Here is a 15,478-nt window from a genome sequence, read left to right on the forward strand (position 1 = left end):
AGCCGAAGGCAGCGGCTTAACCACTGAGCCACCCAGGTGCCCCAAGAGGGAAGTTTCTTAATGAAGAAATAGAGGTCGGGCTACTTTTATTTTTATTTGTTTATTTTTAGAGATGCTATTTATTTATTTGAGAGAGCGTGAGTGTGCCCATGAGCAGGGGGAACAACAGCAGGAGGGGGAAGCAGCTCCCCACGGAGCAGGGAGCAGGGCAGGACTGATCCCAGGACCCCGAGATCATGACCCGAGCCGAAGGCAGAGGCTTAACCGACAGAGCCCCGCAGGTGCTCCTTGTATGAAGATACATGCACAGAGGTCAGCATTTTAAAATTGCAAAAGGATTTACAATAAAAACTCCCCATTCCAACCTTGTCCATCAGCCGTCTCTCTCTCTAGGCAATGCCACATCCTAACGGGTCCTTGCAGACACGGAAACACGCATGTGTACATGGTTTTCTTTTTCACAAAGGGCAGCAAACTCTGTGCTGCTGCGCACTTTCTCTTTTCACTTAAAAACACGTCTTGGTTACCGCTTCTCAGTACGCGGTGATGGACGCCTGGGTTGTTACAGAAATCGGGGCAGCAAGCCCAGCACGGGTACGCTGTTTGCCTGGCTGGAGTATCTGTAGCTACTCCTCCGAATGGAAGGGCTGGGCATTTGCAGCTTTGGAAAGACATGGCCAGGCTGCCCTCCATAGAAGTTAGGAAAGGAACTTGAACTATGTAATTTAAAGTCATAAAGGGGCACCTGGGTGGCTCGGTCAGTCAAGCGTCTCAGCTCAGGTCACGATCTCAGGATCGCAAGATGGAGCCCTGTGTCAGGGATCCGTGGCCGGGGGGGTCTACCTGAGATCCTCTCTCCTTCTGCCCCTCCCCCCTCCCGATTGCACCTGCTTGCTTTCTCCCCCAAATGAATAAATAAAATCTTTTTTAAAAGATAAAACTGTATAGATAAGTAAAAACAGGGATATGTATCATAAAGCTAATAAAACCCAGGAGGGAGCCAGGAGGACATTCCAGGGAGAAGACATGAGCTCCGGCTGTCCTCTTACTGGATGGGGGTGCGGTGCACACTGTTTGGGGTTCGTAAATACAGAAGCAGTTCCAAGCGGGCGTCTCTGGGATGGGGGCGGGAGACATTTCAATTTGATGGTCTCCTCTTCTGTATGTTTGAAAAATGATGGCTGTTCCCTGTTACCATCAGAGCCGGACCATGAAATGAGCTGAGGAGGTGACAGTGGGTCAGCGTGAGGCCGCCGTGTCACTGCGAATCCGTCCTCCCTCCCGGCCGCGTGGGGAGCTGCACGGGAGGCACGTCCCGCGCTCCCGCGGTGCCCGATTTGTTACTGGTCCTGTTCGGGAAACATCGTGGGCTGCTCCGCCCTAATTCTAGAGCCACCCTGCCCTGCCCCCCACCCCAGGGAGCTTCTCAGAGACAAACAGAGAGGGGACACCTTCAGAGTTTCTGGACTCCTGTTCCAAAAGCAGGACGTGGTGCCGAAGAGGAGAGAGCCGGCCAGATCCCAGGGTCACGGGTGCTCTCGGCCGGCAGCGGGAGCACCTCATTCCACTGATTTAGGGTACATCCCGCCCCTCCCCTCCATTAACACATTCCAGGAGACAGGATGTGCCCACGAGTGGTCCCCCTCCCCGCAGGGCGTTCGTGCACAGTGGGGGCCTCTCCACGCAGCAACCCCTCCCCGAGGACCCGCTCCTGCTGACACCCCCCCCCCCCCCCCGCCCCCCCCCCCCCCCCCCCCGTCTTGCAGGGGTGACCAGCCGCCGCCATGGGCAAGCAGAACAGCAAGCTGCGGCCCGAGGTGCTGCAGGACCTGCGCGAGAACACGGAGTTCACCGACCACGAGCTGCAGGAGTGGTACAAGGGCTTCCTGAAGGACTGCCCCACCGGCCACCTGACCGTGGACGAGTTCAAGAAGATCTACGCCAACTTCTTCCCGTACGGCGACGCCTCCAAGTTCGCCGAGCACGTCTTCCGCACCTTCGACACCAACGGGGACGGCACCATCGACTTCCGGGAGTTCATCATCGCGCTGAGCGTCACGTCCCGGGGCAAGCTGGAGCAGAAGCTCAAGTGGGCCTTCAGCATGTACGACCTGGACGGCAACGGCTACATCAGCCGGAGCGAGATGCTGGAGATCGTGCAGGTAGGGCCCCGCCCCAGCATGGACTGCCACCTGCCCCCTGCCCCAGCCTGGACTGCCTGTCACCTGGCCAGGGAGGTCCCTGCTATAGTGATGATAAGACCCAATACTTCTGGAGCAGGCCTGGGCTAAGGGGAGGGTGGGGGGTCCTTCTCCACATTTCATGAAGCCCGAAGCTCAGAGAGGGCATGTCCTAAGAATTAGCAGAGCTGAAAATCCTAAAGGAGAGGTCCCTTGCTCCCTGCTAAGCCCTCCTTGAGTCTCCGTATTCGAGATGGCGACACGCAGTTTGCCACGTCCCCAGGAGCGTGCTGCGGTAAAGGAAAACCGGAATATTCGTGGTCCCAGAGTAACAGGCTCTAACCCAGAAGGAACATCTCTCCCTGTGAGGCCTTTTTCCCCCTTCATACCTTCATGCTTGTCAGTGGCAGGTGAGGCCATTTTCCAGAAAGAAATCCCATTCAGTTCCCTTCACCGGCTGCCTGGGTTTGTGGGAGGGGAGAGAGCCAGAAGCTGCTGCTCCCTGGGGTCCCTGGAGCCGGGGGGATTTGGTTCTAGAATTCCCGAGAAGAGGCCTTCTCTGCATGTAAGGAACTTTGTGGCCCAGGAGCTAAGTCTTGAGCAAAGAGCGTCAACCCCATGAGCTCCCGCGCCAGCCGCACATGGCCTGAGGAGCGACCACCCTGCTGCCCCGCGTAGCTGGTTCTCATGCAGAGTAAGTCAGCACAGGTGGGGCCTGTGCGGCTCAGTTGTCCCTTCTGGTCCTTCACCGTAAGAGGCGGTGGGAGTGAGAATTCTTTCTCCCTGGAATCCTAGCCTACCTGTCACCCCTTTTGCAAACGGGCATGCCCATCGCTGGCTGAGCAGACTGGCCTGGCCAAAACTTGAGACACACCAGTGGGATTGTGCAAACAGCGAGTACAGGGTAGGGATGGGCGCCATGCCTGTGCGAATGGGATCTGGCTGCTGGGTGCCCCCACCACGTTCCCAAACCCCGAGACCCTTCCCCGTGGCCTCTCAGCCTACCGGTGGGATACTGACCTCCTATACCCTTCTCAGCATGGACTGGAGTTTTTAGTACTTTGGAAGCCAACCAAGACCTTGGAGAGGCTTGGTGCTGCTTTTGGCTCTGCCCTTGGGCATGCTGCGTGGCCCAGTCCCATGAGGATGTCCTGTCCCAGGGAGGTGTGCGCCTGTGCGTTCTCCATCCTTCTGGAGAGACCTGTGCAGTCCTGCTGCCGGTCCTTTCTGGGGGTCATGATGTGGTTCTCCCTATGTGTGTCGGGGGCGAAATCTTGCTTGTTTTAAGCGGAGGTCTAACAGTCACAAAGTGAAACGCGCACAGCTGTGTGCTGGGGGACGGGGGTCGTGCACATATGCCCCTAAGACCACCACCCTTGGTGAGTTACAGACATTGGCAGTCCCCCAGAAGCGTCCCTCAGGTGTCGTCCCAAGCACTCTCCGACCTGCGACCCCAGACAGCCGCCAGGCTCCGGGCTGTCACTGTGCTGTGGTTTCTCCTGCTCTTGAACGTCACATAAATTGGTCTGGCTTCCTTTGCCTTGTGTGCTGTCTGTGATAGTCCCCGTGGAACATTCTGGAAATGTTCCTCTAGAAAGCTGAGGAAGTGTCCTGAAGGCTGCTTGCATCCCGACCTCTCCATGTCTTTCTGTGGCCTGGGAAGAAGTTCACACCTGCCCCCACCTGCCCAGGAATGTTCCAGAATCTCGGAGCACATGCTTCTACGTGTCTCTTTGCAGGCTATCTACAAAATGGTGTCCTCTGTGATGAAAATGCCCGAGGATGAGTCCACTCCGGAGAAACGAACGGACAAGATCTTCAGGCAGATGGACACCAACAACGATGGTAAGAAGTGGGCGTGTGTGCGTATGTTTGAGTGTGTGACTGTGTGTGTGTGTGCATGTGTGCGTGTGTGCAGGGCTACTGAGAGCAGAGGTATGTTTAGAGCACTTCCCTCTCCCTCAGCAGCTTCTCAGGCCTCCTTCAGCTCCTCCTGGCCTGAGGGAAGAGGCTGGATTCAGTCGGGGAGACCCGGGTCTATGTCCTGGCTGTGTCCTCTGTGCCCCCTGTCCCCGCTGAGCCCTAGTGTCGTTTTAAAGTGCTTTTAAAATAGGAGAGACTGTCAGCCCCATGGATGTGTCCCAGGGACAGGGAGGCAGGGGCACTGATGGCACCTGGGCCCTTCTTGGGTTTGGGGGAAGGGTGCAGATCAAGGTCCCTGAATGGTGGGACCCTTGCTGTCCTCCTGAGATGGCAGGCTCCCCAGCGGCCCCCAGGGGCTCTGTTGGGGGACCGTGGCAGTGGGGCTCTGCAGGATCCACGTAAGAGCAGGCAGCTACGACCCGGTAGGTCCAGGCCTCCTGCCGGCTTTGTCAAGTGCAGTCTCAGAGTCAGGTTGGATTTGCTTTTGAGCAATAAAGAAATGGGACATTTAGAGTAGAAAAGGAAACACCCCCTGGGTTGAGCTGGAGATGAAAAACAAGCTAATGCATTAGGAAATGCTCTGTAAGGTCTGCAGCGCTTCTGGCAAATGGGTTTAAGGACCGAGCTGGCCCAGGGACAGGCTTACTGTGTGAGCACAGCGGCAGAAGGTACACCGGACGCAGCAGACGGCGTGGCGATGGTTCCCTAGTCATGGTCACGAGTGAAACAAGACAGCCTTGTGCCTGGCATTGCCCTTGGGCAGATTTAAAGCCTGGCTTCACCCTCCAGGGTAGTAAGACGCAGGCTTCGGACTCCGATGGACCTGCACCGAGTCTTGGCTCTCCTGAGCCTTGGTTTCCTCCTCTGTGAAATGGGCATGATAAAGGCAGGCTCATGTGGTTGTGAGGATTCAGGGAGATGATACCCAGAGTGCTGTGAGCACAGAGCCCTGGGCATGGCACTCTCGACCCCTCTCCCCTGCCTGGCTTCCCAGCCTGAGCTCCTCCCGCCGCTCCTCCAGAAGACCAACTGGGCCCACACCTTCCCAGCTTGTTTGGGACCCCGAGTCTGTGCGCTGCGGTGCAGGGCACCTCTGTGAGCCCCGGTGTCCATCTGTCCCAGGCCTTGGTGCGGGAAGGGAGAGTTGCCGTTGGAGAGATGAAGGTGAAGTCAGGGGTGCTCAGGTGCACCCCTTCTTGAGGGGCTGCTAGAGTGGACAGGGCCCTGCACGTTGTCTTACCTTCCCTGCCATCCTCCCCAGGGGTCAGGGGGGGCCTGGCAGGTTGCCCCCAGCACAGCATTCTCTGTCCACACCCATCCCGGCCGTCAGTGTGAATGGAGACTGGCTGAGCGCCAGGAGCACGCCGACTGCTGCCAGACAGACCCAGACTGTGCTCAGGAACCCCCAGAGCCCCTCGGGTCCCCCATCAGCCCCCTCACCTGTCCTGCTGTCTACCAGGAGGAGGGGCTGTTCTCTCAGAAGCTTCTCACTCTGAGTGATCGGAGATGGGGGAGTGGTGGGTAATAGTCCCTACCAAGCACAGGAAAGCAGCAGAGCCCAGTAGCCGCTCTGTGCAGGCACAGGGTCCCGGAGAACATCTCCTCCATTGAGGGGGTGCTTCCCAGCCCATCCTTGAGCCTGGATGTTGTATTGTCTCCCCTGGGGCCAGCCTGCCTCTCTCCTGCTGGGGGCCAGGAGGAGGGGGTGTTCCTCTCGGGCAGTGGGCTTGCAGGAGGTCTCTGCCTGGAAGCTTCTGGATGCCTCTTCTGGCTCTCTGGCCCCAGCTCACTGAGCACATCTTCCAGACCAGGTCAGGGCTAAAGATCTTGAGACGTGGAAACATTGGTATCTTGCCTGTTGTGGCGTGGCACGGGCCACAGGCCTCTCGGTCCCTTTATTGCCGATCTGCGGGGTCACTGTCACTATGGCCTCACAGCTGCAGACTCCCCCAAGGCATAAGTCACTGGAACAGGGCCAGCTTCAGACCTAGGTCCTTCCGCTTTGCAGGGGGGAGTCCTGGGAGAGAGACCACCGAGAGGGGCCTGTGGGTGTCCCAACATTGGCTTCCCCCCAGAACTCACATCAGTTTTCAAATCCACTTCCTACTCCCGGTCCTAGCAGTAATGGGGTCGGTGGTGTGAGAGGGGCAGAGGATGCCCTAGGGCGTCACTGGCCGGACCCAGAGCAAGGCCAGCCCGCTCTAGGCCCCACCCCGGAGGGCGAGAGTCCCTCAGCAGAGAGCGATCCCGCCCGCGAGCCGCGAACCATGCCGCCACCAGGGGAGATCAGGCACTGGGCAGTGATGGGTGGGGGGGGCCCCGGCTGCCCGCCGACCCCCAGCCATGGTCCCCTCAGCTCCGAATCAGTTACGGGTGACTTTCTTTCCGGACGAGCCCCACCTTCCTTACGTAAAGCCTGGGGTGGCTTCCAAAAGGATTGACGTTGTCCCGTAAGCCACAGCGCTTCCTTCCTTTTCATGTATAAATTATGCCCCTGGTGAAGTGCAAAGTTAGTGGAGTCCCACTTTGGCCCAGCTTCGGAAGGTGCGAGACTTAGACCAAAGGGGGCGTCCCCTGGTGTGGGAGAGTGGCGGGGACCTCCGGACGCATGACGAGTGCGGAGCCCTGGCTGACCCCCATTTCTCCTCTCTCCTGCGCCACAGGCAAACTCTCCCTGGAAGAATTCATTAAAGGTGCCAAGAGTGACCCCTCCATCGTCCGGTTGTTGCAGTGCGACCCCAGCAGTGCCAGTCAGTTCTGAGGGGCCGGGCGTCCGGACGGTGGCGGAGGAACCCAGGCTCGTCTCGCCGTCTAAGCTTTGCTTGCAGAAGTGGATGCCTCCTCCACCTATCCTGCTCGCCGGGGCCCAGGCGACCTGCCCGGCCTGGTGGCTGGGCCTCCCTCCTCCACCTGGCCTCCTCCTGTCCCCCTGCCCGGCCCCCCGCCAGGGACGCCCCCCACCCCCCGGGGAGGTGTTGACACGCAGGGCTCACAGTTCTGGCTCCCGGGGCATCTCCCCGCCCCAGGGAGCCCGGAGAACACCGCCGAGGACACGGATGGGACTTCCTGAGATCGAGACCAGGCCAGCTGCTGTATGTGGTGATGGCAGGTGGCCGTGGGCAAGGTGGGGACGAGAGCAGAGGGAGAGTAGACGGGCGAGCCCTCCCCGTGCATGGCCCCGCCTCGCTCGTGCGTTTCCTCTGACCAAAGCTGCTTGCACGTAGGGATACTGTGGCCTCCTTCCTTTTCGTGTATAAATTATGCCCCTGGTGAAGTGACGTGTGCCGTGTAGGTCCTGTATTTCACGCCTCCGTTGCCTGTGATGCGTGGTCCCCCCCGCCCCAGTGGCCCGTGATCCGCCCCCGAACCTGATTATTTTGTGGTATTTATGCGCTCTCTCGATCTGCCCGTTTCCAAGGAAATGCATGCGTGCCCAGTGCCGTGGCGACCGTCCGTCCAGGTAGTGAACGCAGGCATCTGTGTAAGGTCTGTCCTCCCTGTTGATTGGTCTGGCATTTCCTGTATTAAAAATGATCAAATAAATGGAATTCTCGGAGTTTCGTGTTGGCCCCGGAGAGCCTCCGGGCTGCTCCAGACCCTGTGGTCAAGGCAGGTTCAGCGGGCTGCTGTCGGTCGGCTCGGCCCGGGTCCTGTCCCTGTGTCTGTTAAATCTTCGCAGCCTTTTCTTCAGTATCTGTCCCGTTTGTGCCAAGAAATGCTCATGGAAATAAAAGGTAACCATCCCTGGCAGGTCTGACTCTCAGGCCCCGTGAGGACAGAGCAGGGACCCGAGCCATTGGCACAGGCCTGGAGGGAGACCTGGTTTCTCAGCCAGGGGCTGGAGGGACACCTCTGGTCCCAGCAGCACAAAACCATGCAGAAGGTGTTTGTACTGTAATACGTTTGTGTCACACGTCAAGTTCAAAGGCAGCGTGCTGTAGGCTTGGCTAAGCCAGCCTCTGGAGAGAGCATACCCCTGCAGCCCCTGGGTACCCCCCCACCCCTGCCTACCACCCCACCACCTGATCTCTCATTTAGCTTTTGTCCTCACACTTGTCTCCTTGGGGTCCCCGCAGTCCAGCTGACACAGCATTCCACAGGCAGGATAAGAAGCAACCCTGTCTTCTCTTCTTCCAGGAGAGGGAGGAGAACTTTCCAGAATTCCCCCCACCAGCTTCCCCTCTCCTTGGCTGTAACCTAGGTCAGTGCCTTGGCTGGGGGGTGTGAGGTGACTGTGACTGGCCAGTCAAGAGGCACCCTTGGCTGAGGAGGGCCCACCTTCCCTGGAGGGCATGGCAGCGGGAAGGGTTGATCAGGACTGGAGTTGTATTTTCAAGACAGACTCCAGCCGCGTCTGTCACACCTGCCTTGGGCTGCGGGGCCTCTCAGAGCCTCAGTGTCTTCTCCGGCGGAAGGGCTGAAACGGAGAGGTAAGTGGGCAGAGCTTGAACTCGGAGCCTGCCTCCCAGGTGGGCAGGGGCGGTGGCTGTCCCGTTAGTGAACTCGAGCTGTCCCCGAGTGCCTGGCGAGTGCCTGGCGAGTCAATGGCACCGCCAGCGGCTTGTTCCCGGCGCGCCCCCAACTGTGGGCCTCAGCGGGCAGCACTCTCTGTGCTAGAAATGACAAGGTGGTGTTTTGACAACTCTGCCTGGGGGAGGGGGCCTCCCCGGGGCTCCCCTCCCATGAGGGACTTGAATTTTACAGAAGACATTAATCAATACTGCCTGTTGGGGGCGCTTTGGGGCCAGGAATGGGGATAGGGCATGGATGGGAATGACCGCTGTCCCAGGACCATCCGGGGAAGCAGACCCAATCGGAGATCTAAACACACACGCACGCACACACACGCTTATTATAAGGCATTGGCCCCCATGATTCTGGAAGCTGGACAGTCCCAATATCTGTGAGCTGGAGCTCCACCCGGGAGAACCGATGGCATCATTCCAAAAAGGGTCTGAAGGCAAGAGATCAGCATCCCAGTTCAAGACCCTCAGAGCAGAATTGCCCTTGACTGAGTCCTGCTCTGTTCATCCCTTCAACGGATTGGCTGCGGCCCACCCACGTTGGGAAGGGCCATCAGATATCTGCTCTACTCAGGTGACTAACTGAAATGTCAGTTTCATCCAGAAATACCTGCATAGACACACCCAGAATAATGTTTGACCAGGTATCTGGGCCCCCATGACTCAGTTAAAATGGCATATAAAGCTATCAGGGGCGTGTGGGTAGCACAGTTGGTTAAGCGTCTGACTTTTGTTTTTGGCTCAGGTTGTGATCTCACGGTCATGAGATCGAGCCCTGAATCGGGCTCTGCTCTCAGCACATAGTCTGATAAAGTTCCTCTCTTCTGCTCTCCCCTACCACCGCCCCTGCCGTGTGTGCTCTCAAATAAATAAATCTTTAAAAAATATATATAACCCCAAAGCTATCACAAGTGCTTCTGCCCAGATGTGAAGATGTGAGTCTGGGGGTCCTCTTCGACCCTGCCCCAGCAGGAGCTCACGAAAGTCGGTGTAGCCCACCACCCCGTCCGGCCAAGGACCTACAACAGTAGGAACCACTCCTGAAGCTGGAACGTTGTTTCAGAGCTCAGGAAGGAGGCCTGGGATGTGGAGGGGAGCGTGGGAGGGCCGGGCTCCACGTCTAAGGTACTCATCTGGGCAGCTCAGGATCAAGGCCTGGGAAGGCAGGGCTATACCCCCTCATTCTCAACCCTGGCTTTACATTAATGCAGACTGAGGCTTTCTCTGGGTAAGCTGGCCGCCTCTGTGGGAACTGGCATTAAGCCAGCAAGATGCGAGCCCCCATGTGCTGAAGGCCTCTTAGGACGGATACTGCTGAATGCGCTGCTGTAAACCTCCCAGCAGCCTACAAGTTAGCCGTGACTACCTACGTGGTCCAGATGGCTGGCCTGGGGTATAGAGAAGTTGCTTGCTCCAGAAAGGGGTTGCAGATAGGGGCCTGCAGAGGACCCAAGTTGGGACGACTCCTAATCACGGAGTGGTCTTCAGACAGCTGAAGCCACCTTTGGGGCCCCATGTGTCTGGGGAAATGCAGGGGCTTGTCCCTGGGTCCCTAAGTAGGGCTCAGCTCGGGGTCCCCGGGCCTAATCCCCAACCCCGGCCGAGGCACTGCGCGGGGCACCGCTGGGGGCCGGGAGTGGGGGGCCGTCTGCTGTGCTCCCTACTCCCGTCCGGACCTTGTAGACCAGGTGGCTCCCCGCTGGACCGCCAGCACTGGCTTCCAGTCCCATCACGGCTGCCTGAGGAGGGGACGTCAGACTGCTGATGGGGAGGCCAGACGCCTGCAGAAGGTCTTCCAGAGGAAGGAGAGTTTGTGCAAAAGTCCGTCCTGTCCCTGACCTTTCCCGGAGCTGCCCTGCCCTGGGTTACGGGCCAGCAGTGAGTGCATAGTCTGCTTCGAGGAGCCTAGGGGCCAGAGGGGAGACTTGGGCATCCAGAAGAAGGGCCCCAGCTCAGAACTGGGCCTGACCGCCTCTAAGGGGACGAGGGGTTATGCGCCACCGAGCAGGGCGGTGGGCACAGGTCTCGGCCTATGGGGCCCAAGTCAGCTTCTCACCAGCCACCAGCCTTGGGCCATCCTGAGTCTGCTGAGCTGAGCTGGTGCCAGGCGCGGACTCCTTGTTGGCCGTTCTGTCGAGGGGCTGCCCAGCGCGAGGCCGGTGGAGGCGGGCTCCAGGGCCCCTGGGTGTCGCAGGCAGTGGGGGGCCTGGCGCCTCTGCCGGTTTCCCTCAGCCTGGGGACCCTGGGGGTCCTCAGGGAGTCAGAGCCCTGTAGCATGGCCTTCTCCTGGGCTTGGGGGACATCCAGAAGACCTCTGAGAGGACAAGGGGTGAGAGTAGAGTAGACGTGGGAGACGCAGTGGTGCAGGAGGCCAGTGAGCCTGGGCCTGGACGGAGGCGTGTTTATGCGGGAGCTGCTCCCGAGGGAGCGCTTGGGTCATGGCCACGTGGGACGCCACCCAGAGTCAGGGCCCAGAAGAGCCTTGGGGTGAGTGCCGCCTGGCTAGTGCAGGGACCTGGCGAGGGAAGGCAGCTGCCTGCGGAGGGCAAACTTCCCCTCTGTCCCTTACAGGACTCTTTCCAGAAGCTTCTGAGACTCCCTGGGGTGGGGGGACACCTCTGGGCTCAGACCCAAAGGGGAGCCATCTCTGAGGAACTGCCAGGCCACCTGACTCCTGCAGTTTACGAGAGGGCGCACTTGGGCCCGTCCTGGCTGGTCTCGCCACATGTGGGCTGGGTGTGTCCCCATCTCCCACATGTGCGCCACACACACACACCCTCCACGTCCCTGTTCTCCAGGGGACCCTGCTGCTCTGTTTCCAAGGGTCTCTGTGGTGCATGTGCTCCACCTGGTGGCGAGCAAAGAGGAGACTGGGGAGGGGAGGGGACGGGTCCCAGGGACACGCCTCCGGCTCCCAGTGCTCTACGAGCCATCAGCCAGGCCCCTCAGGCTCGCTCAGGTCCCAGAAGTCATTAGCAGAATGAGAACTAGCTGCATCACGGCCCCCAGACCGTGCCCCTTGCCCTGGATGTGTGTGCGTGTGTGTCTGTGTGTGTCTGTGTGTCTGTGGACCAGTGGTGTGTTTGGTTCCGGAGCCTCCGCAGATGGGAGCCTGGCCGGTCCAGGCTGGAGCGTGTGTCCGTCCCGTGTGGAGGGGTCACAGTCACACAGTCGGGCATGTCCCACGCAGATGTGGCGTCCAGGGTCCGCTGCACCTGGCCTGGGCCTGTGTGGGCAAGTGGCTGGCTCCAGAAGACAGGGGTGAGGCCGCGTTGAGTGGTAGCCCCGGCCGCCCATCCTAGTGTGTGGGGCGGAAAGCCCTGTGCCCTCAGCCCGGCCCGGCTTGGCTGCTGGGGCTCCTGTCCCCAGTTTCGAGGACAGCGGCCTTCCTGCCTCGTCCTCCCTGAACCGCATGCTTACCCACACTCCGGGCCCTTTTCAAGACTACATGCAAATACCCCTTCCTCCAAGAAGCCATCCCTGACTCCGCCCAGATGGCTTATAGCCCCCCAGGCTCCCCTCAGTCACAGCACCGCTTCCCTCATACTGACCTCGGGTTGTCCAACCAGCTCCTCCCTTTGTCCTTGGATCCAGTGCCTGGCCCAGCATGGGATTAGCGACGGGGAATGATGACGGAGACTCAGCACGTGGCCCGTCCCTATCCCTGGAGCTGCAGGGAAGCCACGGCCACCCCAGACACCGGGGCAGAGGAACGAATCTCATCTTGGACATTGAGGAGCCCCGTGACCCTAGACAAGGCCCTCCTTGATCTCTCCTGTAAGACGGTGACATTGACCCTGCACATCGGCTGCCAGAAGGAAGGGCTGCAGGGCCTTGGGGGAGGGGGAAGCTACTGCCTGAGTCAACACCTGTCCTGCAGACTCCCCAGCTCAGAGGGAGGGCTGCCAAGTGTTTCCTCGATCCCCCGGATGTGGGGGCCACGGGGCCAGAGCCAGGGTTAGGAAGGGACCCCTGCCCCCCAACACACACTGCCATGGAGGCAGCTCTGGTGTGGGAAGAACCCGGGGGCCGGGGACCATGCACAAAGACAGGGAGGGGGCAAGCCTGGTAGCCTTAGGTACCGAAGCATGGAGGTGGGCGGGGACCTGGACCCAGGAGAGCGCAGTGGGTGGGGATCCCATGAGAGCAGCGCCCCTCTGCCTCCCCCACCCCACCCTGCAGCTGGGAGGCCGAGCCTCAATGTCACCATCTTATAGGAGAGGACAGGGAGGGCTGTGTCCAGGGCAAGAGGGCTAGTGGGCAGAGTCCCCAGGTCGCCTCAGGATGTGGCTAGGGGTGTTACCCACTCCGGACAGGCGTGGGCGGCAAGGCTGTTAAAAGGCTGGGGCAGCGGGTGTGAGGCAGGAGGGGCGACGGCTGGGCTGGGGGATGAGTTTCACCTATGGGGGCTCAGGATGAGTTTTGGGGGCCGATGGCCTGGTTGGGGCCAAGGCTGCCTGGAGCCCCTTTCTCAAAGCCCCAGATCCACTACTGTGACTGGCCCTGGATTTCCTTCTGAGCCAGAGCACGCTCCTCTTCCCACAGACCTCCTGGCACAGTCAGGGCTCTCCAGGGACCTTGGTCTCGTGTTTGCCAAGTGACTGTGGAACCTGACAGTTGGGTCACGCTCCCAGCTGGGCAGAGGAGCCTGGATTACGAGGTGCTGCTGCCCCCTGGTGGCTGTGGCTGGGAATGTGGTTTTAGGCTTGGGGGTGCCAATCCCCAAGGCCTCCCAGCCCGGTTTCAGAGCCTCTTGGACATGCTTCATGTAGCTTGCTTGCTTGCTTGCTTGCTTTCTTTCTTTCTTTCTTTCTTTTTTTTTAAAAGATTTTATTTATTTATTTGACAGACAGAGAGACAGAGATCACAGGTAGGCAGAGAGGCAGGCAGAGAGAGAGGAGGAAGCAGGCTCCCTGCCAAGCAGAGAGCCCGACTCGGGACTCGATCCCAGGACCCCGGGATCATGACCCGAGCTGAAGGCAGAGGCTTTAACCCACTGAGCCACCCAGGCACCCCTTCATGTAGCTTTCTGTCCCTGTTCCACTTGGCAGATGAGACTGAGGCTCTGAGGAGCGCCTTTCGTTTTTTGTTTTTTTTTTTCTTTTTTTTAAATTTTTTTTTTTTTCAGTGTAACAGTATTCATTGTTTTTGCACCACACCCAGTGCTCCATGCAATCCGTGTCCTCTCCAATATCCACCACCTGGTTCCCCCAACCCCCACCCCTGCCCCTTCAAACCCCTCAGATTGTTTTTCAGAGTCCATAGTCTCTCATGGTTCACCTCCCCTTCCAATTTCCCCAACTCCCTTCTCCTCTCCATCTCCCCATGTCCTCCATGCTATTTGTTATGCTCCACAAATAAGTGAAACCATATGATAATTGACTCTCTCTGCTTGACTTATTTCACTCAGCATCATCTCTTCCAGTCCTGTCCATGTTGCTACAAAAGTTGGGTATTCGTCCTTTCTGATGGAGGCATCATACTCCATCGTGTATATGGACCACATCTTTTTTTTTTTTTTTTTTTTTAAAGATTTTATTTATTTATTTGACAGACAGAGATCACAAGTAGGCAGAGAGGCAGGCAGAGAGAGAGGAGGAAGCAGGCTCCCTGCTGAGCAGAGAGCCCGACGTGGGACTCGATCCCAGGACCCTGAGATCATGACCTGAGCCGAAGGCAGCGGCTTAATCCACTGAGCCACCCAGGCGCCCCTGGACCACATCTTTATCCACTCGTCCGTTGAAGGGCATCTTGGTTCTTTCCACAGTTTGGCGACCGTGGCCATTGCCGCTATGAACAGTGAGGAGCGCCTTTCTGTGGGCCACACCGCACACACAGGCGGAGGCTGGGCTCCTGATACCCAGGACTCCGAGGCCTTTTTGATAGTATTACACAGTTCAATTTCAATTTCAGACAAGAGATACGTGTCCCATGCAGTTTCTTTAATTTTTACTTGCTGAGTCTGGCAACTCTACTCCTCAAGCAGGGAGCTGAGTATGCGCGGTCCCCGGGGCGGGTCAGAAGCTGCGGAGGCCAGCCCACCCCGGCCCGTCCGTTCATGACCCTCCCCGTCCTCCAGTGAGCCGCGGGGATGGAACCAGCCTCCAGCCCCAGCAACAGCAGCGAGACTCCTCAAGCGTTTTTCACTCGGGGGCCTACATTTGGGGCTTCACTGACCCTCCCTCGTAACAACCGCCAGTGCGGGACTGGAAAGCCTCTGGCTTCAAGTTCAGTGACGCATTTGTGGGCTAGGAGAGGCGCCAGGTGGACGTGGGAGTCCCAGGGCCTGCCTCTGGCTTCCGCCGTGGGACAGGGCTCGACCAATTGGCTTCTGAGCCTCTTCCTCCTTTGGGAGGCTCGAGATTTAAGATGAGTCTCGCGGACCCGTGTCCAGGGCTGTGTAGTCTCCTCGGGCCCCAGCCTCCCCCCCCCCTTTGTCTGCTCGTCCAGAAGGGCTCTGTGCACAGGCGGAATGTGCACACACGCCCGCACACACACTCACACGCGCGGCCTGCTGGATGTTTGCTCTCCCCACGCTCTTTGTGCTCGCTCGGGCTGGCACGCGGGCCCCGTCAGCTCTGGCAGCTTCGAGCGGCCACGGGCCCCCGTTCCACCGAATGCCTTGCCCGTCCGTACCCGACGGTTATGGGGGTGTCTCCAACGTGTGGTCACAGTGCAGGGAAGAGCCCGCAAAGGGGTTTCTGTCAGCAAATCCTTAGAATTGCTGGGTCAGAGAGTTAGGATTATTTGCGATGTGGCCCGATGGCCTGCAGAGAGGGCTCCCGCCGTCGCCTTTCTCGACAACCGGGGCAAGCAGCCCTGCTTAGCTGGCACCCAGGGAAACCCCTTCAT

General features: G+C 59.0%; 1 protein-coding gene across 3 annotated transcripts in view; it reads left to right on the forward strand.

Moving 5' to 3' along the window:
* The window catches only part of HPCAL1 (hippocalcin like 1), a 110,020-nt gene extending 102,361 nt beyond the window's left edge, over positions 1-7,659 (forward strand). For all 3 annotated transcript variants that reach the window (XM_059405148.1, XM_059405147.1, XM_059405149.1), the window contains 3 exons: positions 1,767-2,162; positions 3,920-4,025; positions 6,767-7,659. In XM_059405148.1, the coding sequence (XP_059261131.1) occupies positions 1,785-2,162; positions 3,920-4,025; positions 6,767-6,864 (582 nt within the window). In that variant the 5' untranslated portion in view covers positions 1,767-1,784 and the 3' untranslated portion in view covers positions 6,865-7,659. The remainder of the gene's footprint in view (positions 1-1,766; positions 2,163-3,919; positions 4,026-6,766) is intronic.
* Positions 7,660-15,478: the final 7,819 nt, after the last annotated feature.

The sequence above is a fragment of the Mustela nigripes genome, chromosome 7, assembly GCF_022355385.1.
Source record: "Mustela nigripes isolate SB6536 chromosome 7, MUSNIG.SB6536, whole genome shotgun sequence".
Lineage (NCBI taxonomy): Eukaryota > Metazoa > Chordata > Mammalia > Carnivora > Mustelidae > Mustela > Mustela nigripes.